Below are 14,129 nucleotides of genomic sequence, written 5' to 3' on the forward strand. Positions count from 1 at the left end.
ATCTTATCTATAAAGCAATGTGCTCAGCGGTAATACAGCCGACTGAACTCACTTATAAAGATTGGAATTCTATGGAAACGCCTTGGGGCGATCAATGAAAAGCATCGATCGTCTTTGAACAGTTGCCAAGCTCCTTCTATTTACTTCCTAATATGTGTACTAAGATAAGCGAAGATGGGAAGACGTCAAGGCTTGACTCTTTTTAAACTACAGATATGCGAGCGACGGTGGCCTTACATCTGGAAAGAACGATCAAACACCTAGACATACATGATAAGGAGAGACTAGAGTCATCATCTACAGAAGCTGAAAGATGAGCGATGACATGCAGCGAAAAGAATCCCCATCTTCGTCGTGACATAACCCAACCTGCATGGAAATTGAAGTATATTAAAATTGTTTCCTGTCCTTAGTAGGAGTAGTACTGTATCTTCGATATTCACGTTTCATTGGGGCTTTCGTCAAGGCCCCCGCTCAGAGTTCGGCAAATCCAGACCGAAGAACAGAACCACAACAAACCACAATATATAACCAAACAAGCGATTTACTTCACAACAGAGCCGTCTAATTCACTGCTAACTAGCTTCCAAGACCTGAAACTAACAACCTAATAGCATATCGTCAAATTACACACCAACTTCAAAACCCGCCAATCGCCCCTGGCTTTTGGGAAAACCCAACACCAAACAAGTGTTAAGTACAACGAGGAATGACAATTTCTCATTTCAACTCAGATTCGCTTACGTTAGTCATGATCCAAACATTGCATCTGCAAAAAATGGTCAGCTTCTACAGCGCAATCCCGCCCGGGCTTTCATCACGCCCATTCAGCCGTTTTGGCTTGTCAACACTCAGTAGCTACTTCAACAGCACAGCCGCAAGCATCCTTTCCAAATCAGAATCGAAAGACATAAAAATTTGAAAAGACAAAGCGACATACACCAAAAAGGGTAAGTACATCTCCCCTCTTCCTACACACGAGTTTGACGGCTCAAATTCTTTTTTGTTTTCGCAATAGGGGCAATTTCCCCCTTCTTCTTATCACTTTTTCCTGCTAACATTGTCTCGAGCATAAGATCAAGAGTAACAGCAGAGTCATGCCTATTACTTAGCTTAGTAGAAAGTTTTGATTTACAAGGTGCGGTAACTCTTTGTTGCTGGATTGATATCCAAACATGTAAAGTACTTAGCCACCTGACCCAATTTACATAATGTAGAAACCTGGTGAAGAGAATGATTTTGTGCCATAAACTATGACATTCATTACTACTTCCCAAGCCTATGTGCTCGACTCCCATGGTAAACTAAACGTACCCACCCACTCCTCCACCTCACTTCTGAGCTGGACTATCTCACGCTCATTTTCGCCCTCCCCTAGATACTCTAAGAATGCCTTCACACTACCAGGGTTCTTTCTCTCCTTCGCCTCCGCGGCCTCCTTGGCAGTCTTCGATAATCGCTGCGTGATAGTCACGGCTCTGTTCACTACATCAGCTACTCTGACAAAATCGTCTGGCTGAAAGCCTCGTGTTGTCATGGCTGGTGTGCCCATGCGAAGTCCGCCGGGCTTGAGAGCGGATTTGTCGCCCGGTACAGTGTTCTTGTTCGATGCGACACCCACGAGTTCAAGGACGCGTTCTACGCGAGCTCCATCGACACCTTGGGGCTTGAGATCGATGAGGACGAGATGGTTGTCTGTCCCACCAGAGACGATGGTGTAGCCCAGACCGCCTTTATCTTTGGAGTCACCGAGACGTTTAGCAAATGCCTGGGCGTTAAGGAGAACAGCTTCTTGGTAAGCTCTGAACTCGGGACTTTGGGCTTGCTTGAGGGCAACTGCCAAAGCTGTGATAGTGTGGTTATGTGGACCGCCTTGGTGTCCAGGGAATACTGAAGCATTGATAGGGTCTTCTAAGTTCCACATCTCTTGCTCCTTGGTCTTAGGGTTGGTCCGTCTTACTCCCTTCCTAAAGAAGATCATAGCACCTCTTGGACCACGCAGGGATTTGTGTGTAGTCGTAGTTACGACATCTGCGTATTCGAATGGAGAAGGGATGACCTTAGCTGCTACCAGACCTGAGATATGTGCCATATCAGCCAAGAGATATGCGCCAACTTTGTCGGCAATCGCTCGCATTCGATCGTACTCAATGAGTCTACTGTAGGCAGATGTTCCGGCAATAATAAGCTTGGGTCTGTAAAGCATGGCCATTTCTTCCAACTTGGCGTAGTCAATAAGGCCGGTTGACTCGTCCAGACGATATGGGAAAGTCTCAAAGTATTTAGAGATGGCCGAGATCTTCTTGGTGGGTGTTTGGTAACCGTGGGATAGATGTCCACCATGTGGTAAATCCAGTCCCATTATCCGATCGTGTGTATTGAGAAGTGCAGAGTAGGCCATAAGATTGGCAGGAGATCCAGACAGTGCTACTTAATTTAGTCGAAGTTCAAAGCCGGAAGATGGTAAACATACGCTGGACATTGACACCCCAGTCCGAATCCTTGACTCCAAACGTCTGCAGAGCACGGGATTGACAGAGGCGCTCTGCTTGGTCAATAAATTCGTTCCCGCCATAGTATCGTGCTCCTGGGTATCCCTCGGAGTACTTGTCTGCAGTGCGGTCAGAGGAGCATCACCTCACTTCGTACCAAGACCTACTTTGCATAACACTTCCTAGAGCATCGAGGACAGCCTGCGACGTAAAGTTTTCGGAAGGAATCAGGTTGATGAAGTGCTTCTGCCTTCTTTTCTCCTGTCATGTACGTCAACACTTGATACAAGGTCTGGTAATCGTGGGCATTCGTACATTCTGGAGGATTTCGTATACAGCAGGATCTGCCTGTTCGAGATTCGCAGAGAGTAACTGTTTGACTTCCAATCAGCATTCAGAACATGACAGGAGGACGTCCTTCGCACCTTCTGCTGGGACTCTGCCGTCATGGAAGATGCAGCTCGCCGCGATGCACCTGCACATATGGGCGCCACTCTACGAGCAGAAGCTCTAAGCAAAGACCTCGAAGCTCCCCTGAAGAGAGACATGATGATCTGATGTAGTCAGTACTGAGCAACCAACAGTTGAGAATCAATTGAAGCATACCTCTTTCTTGTGCGAACACAGAGTCAAGAGTCATAGGAAGGAGAATGGGCAGGTACCGAATATCAAGTCGTCCTTCACCTTCCCCGCCATGAAAGCACGCTAACGATCTGTGGCGCGCCCTCCCCATACATAATCCAGCCCGCGCCCTCTCAATCTAATTTCTCTTTCTTCTCTCCTCACAACTAAAGCGGAAGTGATGAATGCCTCTACGTCAGGTACAGCTCTGGCCTTAGGGCGGGCGACGTTGATATGTCTTGGGCTCACAATCACCACTCTTCGAGGGACAATGTGAAAATATCTGATCCGTCTTTCTGTTGATTTAATTATCTTCTGAACTATCGTTTCTAGACTCCACCTTCATTTGTGGCCTTTGGCCGTTCATTGATCTTGCACCTTCATCAGTTGATTACATGTTTTCATACTGTTATTGTATTTCATTGATACTTATGTTCTTACGCGTGTTTGTGACTTGTGTATTGAGGACCAGTTCTGGTGGTGGTATATCGTTATCGTCACTTTTTACGGATGTATCTCCGAACATAACTTATCCCGAGCTCTGGCCCACCCAGAACTATCTACCAACATTCTAATAGTCTTACCTCTTATTTACTTTCCTTTTTGCAGTCTTCTGCAGCTTTGGAGTTGGACCTGGCAATTGTTCTCCAGCATCTTCGGTCTGACATCGAGATGGGAAATCAGATGGTGGTTCATAATTCCCAACTGATTTTGGTTGTGTCTGATCAATTTGGGGGTTCAGCCATATAACTATTCCGTTTCTGTTTCTTTAGATTAAGACATGTTTTCGACATAAGTGACGTTCACCGTGACTTCACAGAGCCTGTTCTTAGTACCAATGCCGTGTTGTTCCAAGTTCATGATTCCATTCCGTGCAGATGCAAGAAAGACTAGTAAAAGCAACCGGCCTTGAAGAAAGCCCCTGCCCGATACACTCCGTTTGCTACCGTCACAAAAGCAATTCCCTTTACTTGGTCTCAGTCTCCTCGTCATCTCCGAACTGTGCACGTTGCTTGGCCGCAACTCTCTCCTGCTTTCGCTCACGGGCAGCCTTAACCTTCGCACGCTTGCCATCCATCTCCTCCTTGAGGATTCTCTCACGCGCCTTCTCAGCCTTGGCTCGGTGAATCTGTTGAAAACGTTAGATTGTGACCCTGGCCCCTCCCGTAGTATATTAACTTACGTGCTCAACCAACGCTCTCTTGTGCTTGAATGTGTTACCCTTGCTCAAGTGGTAGAGCTCGTGGTAAAGGTGCTTATCGATCTTACCGCTGGCACGGTACTTGACGAGGAGACGGCGGAGGACACGAAGACGGCGCATCCAGACGACTTGGCTGTGAAGAAAATATCAGATTTGCCCCTCAATTCCATCCACGTGTAGTAGTGTAGCATACCTAGGCATACGGGCATCCGCAGTACCCTTACGCTTTCCGAAACCACGGTGTCTACCAATTCTTCGGGCGGCTGTGAGCTCACGGGCGCGGGATCTCGAGTGCATAGTGACGGGCTTTTGGATGATGAGGCCATCTGCAACGAGCTTGCGGATGGTTTGACGAGAGTTGGCGTTGGAGATCTCGCTGGTCTCATTAGGATCGAGCCAGATCTTGCGCTTTCCGCAGCCTACGACGGAGGCCGCCAGGCGCTTTTGGGTGGTGAGGTTGACCCTATTCGAGACAATTGAGGTCAGCATCTGTTCGAGAGTCTATGACGCATCGTGCGCAGTGTAGAGAGTCGGCAGAGGACCCCGAAAGTCCTCAGATGGCGAAGGTGCTGTAGAGAGTGGAATGGCTTACATCTTGACGGTGTCGTTGGTGTCGTCGGTGGGATGGTCGTCGTGGTTGTCGATGGGCGATTCTCTGGTGCACCTTGAAATGAGGAGATGGATCTCGCGCTAGCGTCTCGTCTGGCGACTCTAGCTGACTAATTCGCGAAATTCTTTGTGAACGGGCAGGGCTTCTTCCTCGCCTAACCCTGAAATCCGGACCAGCTATGAATTACTCTGAAAGCTCGCTGCAGACAAGAGACTAAAGAAAATGTGTTAGTTCTTCAAATAGTATTCAATACAATGGGCAGGTCTGTAATGTTCCACGAAATAATTCCGCTCAGATCGTGCAGGACAGATCCAATTGCCATCAATTTCAGTTGTTAGGTGCCTCAGGTTCCCACGGTTGCACTCTCACACGTGACGAAGTGTCTTCATTGCCCTGGCTTGCATGGAGCTAGGTAGAGAAAGCATGCTCCAGATTTAGGGTGAATGGGATCAATTTATTCTTAATTGCTAGACAAGAGGAGATCTTGAATGAATCAAGAGATTGCTTACAAGTTCATCTTTCGTTCACTTATGGTACAGTGCTCACTGTTAGGTGGGAGCGGTTAGGGAGACACTGACGTGCCAAATGCATTTTCTACCAACCTCGACGCATGCAATGCACCAGCCCTTTTTCTAACCAGATACATGCTTTTCTCGTAACTCATTTCACTCATCAAATGCACCCTCTCCAAGATCCACTTTGCCCACACTCCAAATCTCTCGCTCATCATCTATTTCATCATTAGAAAGTCCCAATCCACCCTGTCCTCCTTCAGCTTCCTTTCTCTCTCGTGCAGTATTACCAAGCCTCAAGGCGACACGCTTGAAATAATCTTGCATGCTTCTCTTTTGATTGGCGGGTAGGTCTTGCGTGGAAATGTATTTGTCAAAGACCTTGCTCTCGAGCTCCACGACATTGAAAAGAGCCATGAAAGCGGCCTCAGCCGCTAGCTTGACGGGAATCACGGGATCTCGAACACTAGCGAAAACTGGAAGTGCCAGTAATGGTAGATGTGGTCGAATAGTATCCATGTGATGGCGGCATGTTGTGCGAATAACTACTAGTGCCAAGCGACGCGTGTCAACAGAGTTACCAGGCTGAATAAGACTGGCGAGTGCTTCGAAGAGTGGCTTGATGACTTCGTAGTCGTCGCTACGGCTGTCCAGAAGTAAATACTTTCCTGCAGCTAAGACACAATTGTCCGAGATGAAGTTCTGGAAGAGTCAGTTAAGAGAAGTCCCGTGAGGATGATTGAATGCTTACATTCTTACTTGTCATGCCTTGGCAGATGGCCGATGGCAAGTCACCTGCAAAGGCAGTCTCCGTGAGGGATGTTGAGGCTTCCAGCAGGACAGCATTCAATGCTAGTACGGATGATTGGCTGAAGTTGTTTGGTAAAACACGATTCTTGACAAGGCTAGCTGCGCCCTCTACCGGCACGTTCTTGATGAGGGCAGCAAGCAATTTCGCATTGGTGATGGCCATAGACACATCGTTGTCATCGGAGTCCGTATCGATTAGGCTGAGAACTGCTCCTCTTGATGCTTCGCTCATGTTGGCTCCTGCCTTGCTAATCACTTCATACAGTGCCTTTAGCATAGCATTGCGAACACCTGCATCTGATGTTTTTGAACCGGTGACCAACTCCGCGATCAAAGGATCAATACGAGGGGTCAACGTAATCAGAGTACCTAAAGCTTTCGCTGCCCGCGTTCTCAGAACTTCGCTAGATGTGTCAGCCAAAGATTTGGCAAAAGTCCGCTGTAGTTGGGGCAAGAAAGGCTTGAGAAAGGTCGGAATCTTCTCGAGAAGGTTGTTCAGTGTTAACAAAATTGCAGCTTTGACATCAACGGAACGTTCAGACACAACCCTGATCAACGGCCCAGTGATCTGGGTAACGAAAGGCTTCAGAGAATCGCCGCTTGTTCGATCAACGATATCAGAAATAGCCAAAGCGGATTGGGTTCTCTGTTCCGGGGTGCCGTTCATCAAGCCTTGCAAGAATATAGGTAGGATTGCGTTGATGCCCTTCGGTAGGGCGAAGCCTGGAAGATTGGCGCCTGCAACACCTACATGTTGCAGGACTTGTCGGGTTGAAAAAACAAGCGCTTCCATTTCCTCTTTCTTGAGATGTTTCGTGAACTCGGATAGCGCAGTCCAAGCAGCCTTGACAACCTCTTTGTCACTGTCGTCGAAGGAGACGAGTAATGCCCGAATAATGTCTTGGTTGTAGCGAGAATAGTCGACAGTAGCTGAAGCGAAGAACTTCGCAAGGTGATAATCAGTTGCAGCTCTTCTACGATGGTCATCGTGCTTGACCAGTGCGAGCAGTACGCTCATAGCGGTATTCAAGCCATCGAACTCGTCGATAGACAGAACGACGGTGTCAAAAGAGGCGTCGAGATCAGCTCGGAGTTCATCATCCTTGCATGCCATGATATTATCCATAAGTGAATTCAAAATACTCGGCAGTCGTCGTGTCATTGTGGATCCAGCAACCGTTGAGAGGGAGGCAAGAGCTTTGGCGTTAAAGGACGAGATCGGAGATGTGGTAAGAGTGGGTATCAAATTGGGGAGAATAATGTTGGATCGAGTAGTCTCGGTGAGAAGTGTCAGAAGAGCAGACAACGCGTTGTCGGCTTCGTCTTCAGTTCGCAAGAGACTCAAGAGATAAGGCAGTACCTGGTCCACGGCTCTTTTCCCGAGAATCTGTTGTAAAGAGTCGAAGGCTTCCGCTGCAGCCTCTCTGACATCTTCGTCGGAATCGATCAGAGCAATTCGAACAACAGATATTAGTGTCTTTTCGTGGTCTTCCAATGCGTCTGGGGATGCAGAAGATATTAATTCCCGCAACGCAATACAGATACCCTGCTTGGCATCTGTATCGGTTGATGTCTGGAGGCCCTCTTCAAGGGTTGGTAGCAGAGTTGAAAGTATACCATCTCCAGCCTTACGAATCAACTCTCCAAGCGCGTTTCCTGCAATAACTTTCTGCTCCATATTGGAGCTGCCCAGTCTTCGAATTATAAGTTGAGATAGTGTCGGGATGAGTTCCTTCAGCGTTCTAGGACTGGCAACAAGTGCCTGTTCTGCTTGTTAGCTCCAATTGATTCCAAAGTATCAGGATTACGATCCTAAGACACGATCCCGATTCGGAACTATTAACAAAACAAGGGGGGAATATGCTGACCTTCCAAACATTTACAGCTGCAGTTCGAACCAAGCCGGACGTATCGCAGCGACAAATGTATAGCGAAGACAAAACCTTGTTTCTTTTCTCTTCGCCGAGCACCTCCAAAAGCGAAACTCCCGCCTCTTGTGCACCCTCCTCAATTTCATCTGCTTCTGTTGTAGAACTGATCCCAGTGAGGTTGAAGAGAAGATCACCGACCAACTCAACGGAACTGAGACGAATTCTGTAGCTGTCATCAGCAAGGCCACGCTCAAGTTCTGGCAGCAGAAGATCAATGGATTTGGTAGCAAAGTTCTTGACAAGTAAGCGACCTGCACGAAGAGACGTGTCACGAATTGATTCCACGTCATCTGCAAGACCAGATAGAATAGGGGGAATGATCCTGCTGAGGTAGTTTGCGAAGCTGTTGCCGAAGCAGACGGGCAAGAATATGAACAGCGACATGAAGCCTTCCCGAACAGAAGGCTTGGCAGAGGCAACATTTTGAAGAATGGTAGGAAGGGTTTCCTCCAAACGACTTGTTCCAAGACCTGCAAGGACTTCACTGAGAGCTTGAGCAGAACCAAGGCGGTCACCAGCACCAGTGTCTGATTTGAGGGTTTGCATCAGACCAGGGATAAGATCTGGAAGGGCGTCCTCGCCCAACTTCTCGATCAGAGAGCCCAAGGCCTTAGAAGCAGTTGCACGAGTTGTTGGGACAGGATCAACCACCGCAATTTTGAGTCCTGCAACCAAGATTGGCAGATGAGCTACCAGATCTTTCCGCTCGGTAAGATGTGCCAGACTACCAATAACCTGTGCAGATTTACGCTTGGTTGCTGAACGGTCTCCTAAGCCTCGCTCCAGGATACGAGCCACGAGCGCAAGAGATGGGGCATCCAAATAATGGATGAAAGAGACCTTGATCAGAGCATCTAGAGCACCATCCGTGTACTTGGTAGGGTCACTCAACGCCTTGAGAAGGACGTCGACGAGACCCTTGATTTCTGGGTTATTTATAACCTCGCCGAAGCGTTTCAAACTTCGATTGGCAGCAAGTCGGACTTCCTTGTGACTGTCGTTGAGTACACCGGTCAAAGGTGGAATGATTTCGGGAAGACTTTGCGCGAGTTGTTGGGGATCGAGGTAGGCCATGGCACCAAGAAGATCACAGGCACCTTTCTTACTTCGCCATTGCTGGTCATCGAGACCATCTAGCAGTGTAGGTAGGATTCGTTTGACACCATAGGAGCTCAGGCTCGCAAAGCAAGCTTTTGCAGCGGCCAAGCAGCCATCACGTACATCAGCACTGGCGTCCCCAAAGCTGGAAAGCAGCTGAGGCACTATTTGAATAACATATGGCTCAAAGATACGGCCCAGAATCGTCGACAGAAGCTCATATGCGAGTAGAGCACCCTCGCGATGGTTGATATCCTTCTTGTTTTCGATCCCGCTCTTCAATGTTGACATGACGCGATATTCCCTGAGAGCTGATATTCCTTTGCCGTGGACAATTCCAGCAAGACCATAGGCCGCACCACGTCGTCCGGCATACTTCTTCGAGTTGAAGAGGCGCTCAAGAACATAATGGACATATTCGGGGGTGTTCTCGCGTGATGCTCTTACGAGGGGTGGTAAGCATTCCGCAACTGCATATTGAACAGCCTCGGAAGGTGTACTCAAAGTATCAAGAAGTCTCTGGACAACCTTTGGCACACGAGAATCCCCTGACTTCAGATGACGAGCGAGAGCACCGTACATGATAATGACAGCTTCGTTGACTCGGTCTGCAAATTCGGAACCTTTGTCAGGCGCCTCAAGTGTTTGCTCAAATGTTTTCATCAGATCTTCCACTTTGTCTTTGCCATGAATGGCAATGATGGCAGTTGCAGCTTCTACCATCTGCTCTCGGACGTTGGGATCTCTGTCACCCAGAGGACCTTGTTCAATGAGGAAACGGAGGAACTCATCGAGCATGCTTTCTTCAAAGACGGCAGCAAGCTCCTTGAAAGCTAGAGCAATACCGTTCCTGGCCTCCCATGGGTCCGAGAGATCCATCTTTTTAGGCATGCCGTACTCGTCAAGCTGAGGAACACGTGGCTTGGCCAGTTCTTGGTAGGTGGACTCTAGGCGTGATAACGTATCATGAAATGTGGACGGCTGTACCTTCACAGCCGAAGCTAATGACCGCGCAGCTGCCCTTCTAAGTTGCTTATCGGGACTTTCAAGATATGTTAACATTGTGGACGGCGTGTTGGCTGCAATCTTGAAGTCACTCTCCTCCCATATCTCTTTTCCGATTTCTACATTCTCACTGACATCATCATGGCAAGCCAACCATATTTCTTCCGAGAAATCAAGTTCGCTCATGTCAATGTCGGCGCTGATAGACTGCAAAACGGCGGTTCGGACGGAAATTTGTGGAACAATAGCACCTCTGGCAAGAATTGCGATCTCTTGGTTGGTGATATTTGGAGCGAGGCAACGACAAAGGTCTGCCAAGCAATCCTTGACGATCTTGTAGTGCTGGTTGTAGGTTTGCATGGAAAATATCAGTATTGACAATACTTCCTGGCGTGGTACAAGAATGTCAGAGCACGCATCAGTGTGAAAGGTGAGGAACTCCAAAGCTAAGACAAGCTGTGCTTCAGCATCGTCAGAATCACCAAACCCACCTTTCCGGAGCACCAAGAACACGAGAGGGAGGATGTATGTCAAAGAAACAGTGTCAAAGGGTCGCTGTTCTCCAGAAAATCGAAGTCGATAGAGAACTCGAGTAATGAGAGCGCCTAGTGGTTCTTGTACCAGCTCTTGAGCTAGGTGCGGAACATCGAGAGCTCTCAATGTTGCAATGCCGATGAATGGTCGGAGGACACCAATACGACTAGGCAAAATCTCTGCACACAGAACGTATGCTTCGGGAGCGGCATTGGCAGTTATCAAGCCCGCCCCGGCATTAATCACATCCACCAAAGCTTTCACGGCGGGTCCCATCCAGAGGCTTGCTTCTGTTGGAGGCCCGGTTGCAAGACTCTTGATGATTCCGATTCCACGTAGAAGTCTTGCTTCAAGGTATCGTATGTCGAGACGAATGCTGGCTTCCTTCTTCAATTGGGCTTTGACTTTGGCACTCTCTTCAGATGTAAGCTTCTTCTGCTGGCCCTTTTTCTGGGCCAATTGGGCACGTAATTCTTCCTCCCACTTTAGGGTATCGTAATCCTTGGTGTTCTTGTTGGGCACATAACCCTGAGACTTCGAAGCAAGCACATCTACAAATGCAGTACCTTCCTCGGTGCGGAAAATAGCCGCCTCTGTTGGACCGACAGTGACAAGCTGTGAAGGATTGAGATCGTTTTCGATTAGCTTTACGATACGAGATATCATTGTATCTGGTGCTACGAAAGCAAGTTCAGCGGCAGCATTAAAAGCTGCTTTCTTGACACTTTCGGACGTCTGTGATGTTTCCTGAGAGAAAGAAGGGTCAGCCAATATTGTCCAAACGACATATAGAAAGATATGTACTACTTCGTTGAAGCTGGTTGAGTCAATAATTTGCTGCATTAAGGCGTCTTCGGAGGTTCTCGCCAGCTCTCCTGGGTCTACTTGAACTCGTAGACATAATTCGATCCAGTTGACTCGTGGGATCAATTCTGGTCTTGACAAGACAAGTAATGAAATCATCTGCTGTCTCCGAACTACAAGATCAACTTCGCCGCCCAGCTTAGCCATTTCCTCTGTAGAGAGACAAATTGACTTGACGATAATGTGGAGGTTTTGGTTCTCTGATTTTGATATAATAGCTGCACTATCCTTATCACCAGACTCAACACAGTGGTGCCAACGCCAAAGACCGGCAATCATAATTGCTGAAATGTGTGCTGGTTCACGAGCGTAGAGTTGCGAGAGTGTTCTCGAACAAAAGTTTCGAAGTTCCGGCGTGACGCTAGATGAGCAGATACAGAAGATAATGGCTTGAGACCAAGCAGTGGAGACTGTTGAGACTGCGTCCATGGTAGCAAGCTCTTGTGATGTAGAGGATAAAGCACGAATGAACCATTTGAAATCATCTGTGCTGGAGAGTTTGCCGTAGATGCGCTGATTCAGTAAGAACGAGGGTTTTGGTTCCATTTTGAGGGCTTGATGATCAACTTGAGCCTTCTTGAGTGCCGCTTCGACTTTCGCCGTTGGGCATAAGGCAAGCTTGGGTTGAGCGATTGCCGTAAGGATATAGGCACAAGTTACCAGGCCTGACTGTGCAGCCGCCAGAGGATTTGCAATGACCTCTTGCCATATCTCCATCAGTGCTGTAATAGTAGACTCTGCAAGCTTAGAAGCTTTGGACTTCAAAAGCTCCTCGCTCTCAATGGCCAAGAATAGCTCTCCCAGCCGTACAGCCCATAGCTTTTTGACAGGCACTTTTTTATCAGAGAGCCCTTTGACGAAAGCATCAATGACCTGTTTGTCGATCTCTAGATCGTTGAAAAGACCCCAGGTGACATAATGAAGAACCGTTAAAGTCTCCGATTGAAGGGCTGCTTCGTTGGCTTCTTTCCCAGCAATAATGGCCATTGCAGGTGTCACATGAGTCACTGCAGCCTTTGAAGGAGGTAGCACTGTGAGCATATCCGCATAGTATGCTCTCTGCTCCGCAGACGGCACTTTCCCACTTTTTAATGGAACAAGTATCTCTTGGGCAATCTGAATAATCAAGTCTGAGTCGTGGCTCTTATGGACGGCAGCCTTGAAGGCCGAGAAAGCGCCATGTCGCACAACAGCATTTGTAGACTTGGTATTTGCTAATAACGGCTTTAAGAGATTGTTTCGAAGAACACTCGAAAGGTCGATGCTTTCCCCGAAAGAATGGAAGAGTGGAGTAACTAAATCATTGAGCACGATTTCTGGAGCTCGGAGAAGAGCCTTCTCAAGTGCAGGGACAATTACTTTCTCAACGTCTTCCGACGTAGTGAAGGCAATGAAAAAGTCCCCCAATGCCTTGGATATGTGGTCTGGTACTGGGGTTCGTGATCCAATGATTTCTCGAATGTAGAAGGCATAGTATTCAGATGCGTTGCTCGAAAGGATCTTCTTGGCCTCTGATTTCCTTGCACAAACTCCAGCAATAACTCCTAACATAACGGCATTCTTCGTGGATGGCTGGGGCCCTTTCGAAGAGAGCATGCAGACTGCATCCCCAATCAATTTTTCCATAGCGTCGCCAGCGGAGAACGCTTTTCGCAGCCCACGTCTAGTAATGACAAGCGCCGCCTGCCTCATGTTGGACCTGGTCGATTCACCGAGACAGAGTTCGAGGACGCGGGCGTTGCTCTGAATAGTAATTTGGCCCCATTTCTCCCAGTATGTCGTGCCAGCGATTTCTTGCAGCAGTATGCTACACCATTCTACCAGGACAAAGGCATTCCCTGGGGCGAGCCCTTGCTTTGCAGTTTCCGCATCAATGGTCCTTACAAACTCTTCCAAAGCCTCTGGGGCGCACCCGGAACTGAATATGGCCCGTATGCATCGTTGTACAGCTCGCCGTGAAGTTCGATCGTGGTAGTATGGATATGTGACGAAAAGAAGTCGTAGAAGAGGCGGGAAAAGCCCGTGGCTTATTTCTGGTAGAAGAATTTTGTCAGCATACGATCTTGAAGATGTAGAGCTATTTCGGAGGGGTACCATTGTTCGAAAGCCTTTCTTCGAGGGCGTGTAGGTTGCCCAAACGAATCTTGGTGGAGGAGGAAGACAATGCTACTTTTGTAGCACTGAGATCCAAATCCACCTTGCCCGTACCGTTGACCTCCACCTCAGTCATCTCGTAGACTCAAAATACTTGTCATGACCTGGAGTTGAGTTCGAGTTGGGTTCGGTGTAGTTGGGTGGCCTAAATTTATTCGGGTTGGAGGTTGGATTGATTAGCGACGCAGATACTGTAACCTTCGTAAATAAAAAGTCTGGAGGGTGCGATCCAAAACACCCCGCATCTGATAGTCAAGCTTCACGAAGGAGCAACTAGTAACCTCAACAAATCCTTTC

At 48.1% G+C, this 14,129-nt stretch overlaps 3 protein-coding genes across 3 annotated transcripts; all 3 read right to left on the bottom strand.

The window, feature by feature from the left end:
- Positions 1–971: 971 nt before the first annotated feature.
- Positions 972–3,140, bottom strand: SHM1 (glycine hydroxymethyltransferase shm1). The gene is made up of 3 exons (XM_058497087.1): positions 3,099–3,140; positions 2,474–3,046; positions 972–2,427 (listed from the first exon to the last, which is right to left on the bottom strand). The coding sequence occupies exon 3, from the start codon at positions 2,399–2,401 to the stop codon at positions 1,280–1,282; it is 1,122 nt and encodes a 373-aa protein (XP_058353030.1). The 5' UTR covers positions 2,402–2,427; positions 2,474–3,046; positions 3,099–3,140; the 3' UTR covers positions 972–1,279.
- A 940-nt stretch (positions 3,141–4,080) lies between these two features.
- ONS95_003762 (uncharacterized protein) lies at positions 4,081–5,441 on the bottom strand (the record flags this gene model as incomplete). The annotated part of the gene is made up of 5 exons (XM_058497088.1): positions 4,081–4,242; positions 4,297–4,447; positions 4,508–4,777; positions 4,907–4,978; positions 5,434–5,441. 5 exons carry the CDS (start codon positions 5,439–5,441, stop codon positions 4,081–4,083), a joined length of 663 nt encoding a protein of 220 aa, XP_058353031.1.
- An 80-nt stretch (positions 5,442–5,521) lies between these two features.
- Positions 5,522–14,049, bottom strand: GCN1 (translational activator of GCN4). The gene is made up of 5 exons (XM_058497089.1): positions 13,773–14,049; positions 11,622–13,711; positions 8,115–11,561; positions 6,188–8,008; positions 5,522–6,138 (listed from the first exon to the last, which is right to left on the bottom strand). The coding sequence occupies exons 1-5, from the start codon at positions 13,906–13,908 to the stop codon at positions 5,590–5,592; spliced, it is 8,043 nt and encodes a 2,680-aa protein (XP_058353032.1). The 5' UTR covers positions 13,909–14,049; the 3' UTR covers positions 5,522–5,589.
- Positions 14,050–14,129: the final 80 nt, after the last annotated feature.

The sequence above is a fragment of the Cadophora gregata genome (assembly GCF_030347475.1).
Source record: "Cadophora gregata isolate MNR1 chromosome Unknown scaffold_13, whole genome shotgun sequence".
NCBI lineage: Eukaryota > Fungi > Ascomycota > Leotiomycetes > Helotiales > Ploettnerulaceae > Cadophora > Cadophora gregata.

What these genes read in the sequence shown, in the direction of transcription:
- GCN1 (XM_058497089.1), bottom strand. Translation starts at nt 13,908, where the DNA reads ATGACTGAGGTGGAGGTCAACGGTACGGGCAAGGTGGATTTGGATCTC. An exon ending in AGAAAGGCTTTCGAACAATG is followed by an intron (nt 13,712 to 13,772) that starts GTACCCCTCCGA and finishes TTCTTCTACCAG; the next exon opens with AAATAAGCCACGGGCTTTTC. An exon ending in AAGGCATGACAAGTAAGAAT is followed by an intron (nt 6,139 to 6,187) that starts GTAAGCATTCAA and finishes TGACTCTTCCAG; the next exon opens with AACTTCATCTCGGACAATTG.
- SHM1 (XM_058497087.1), bottom strand. Translation starts at nt 2,401, where the DNA reads ATGGCCTACTCTGCACTTCTCAATACACACGATCGGATAATGGGACTG.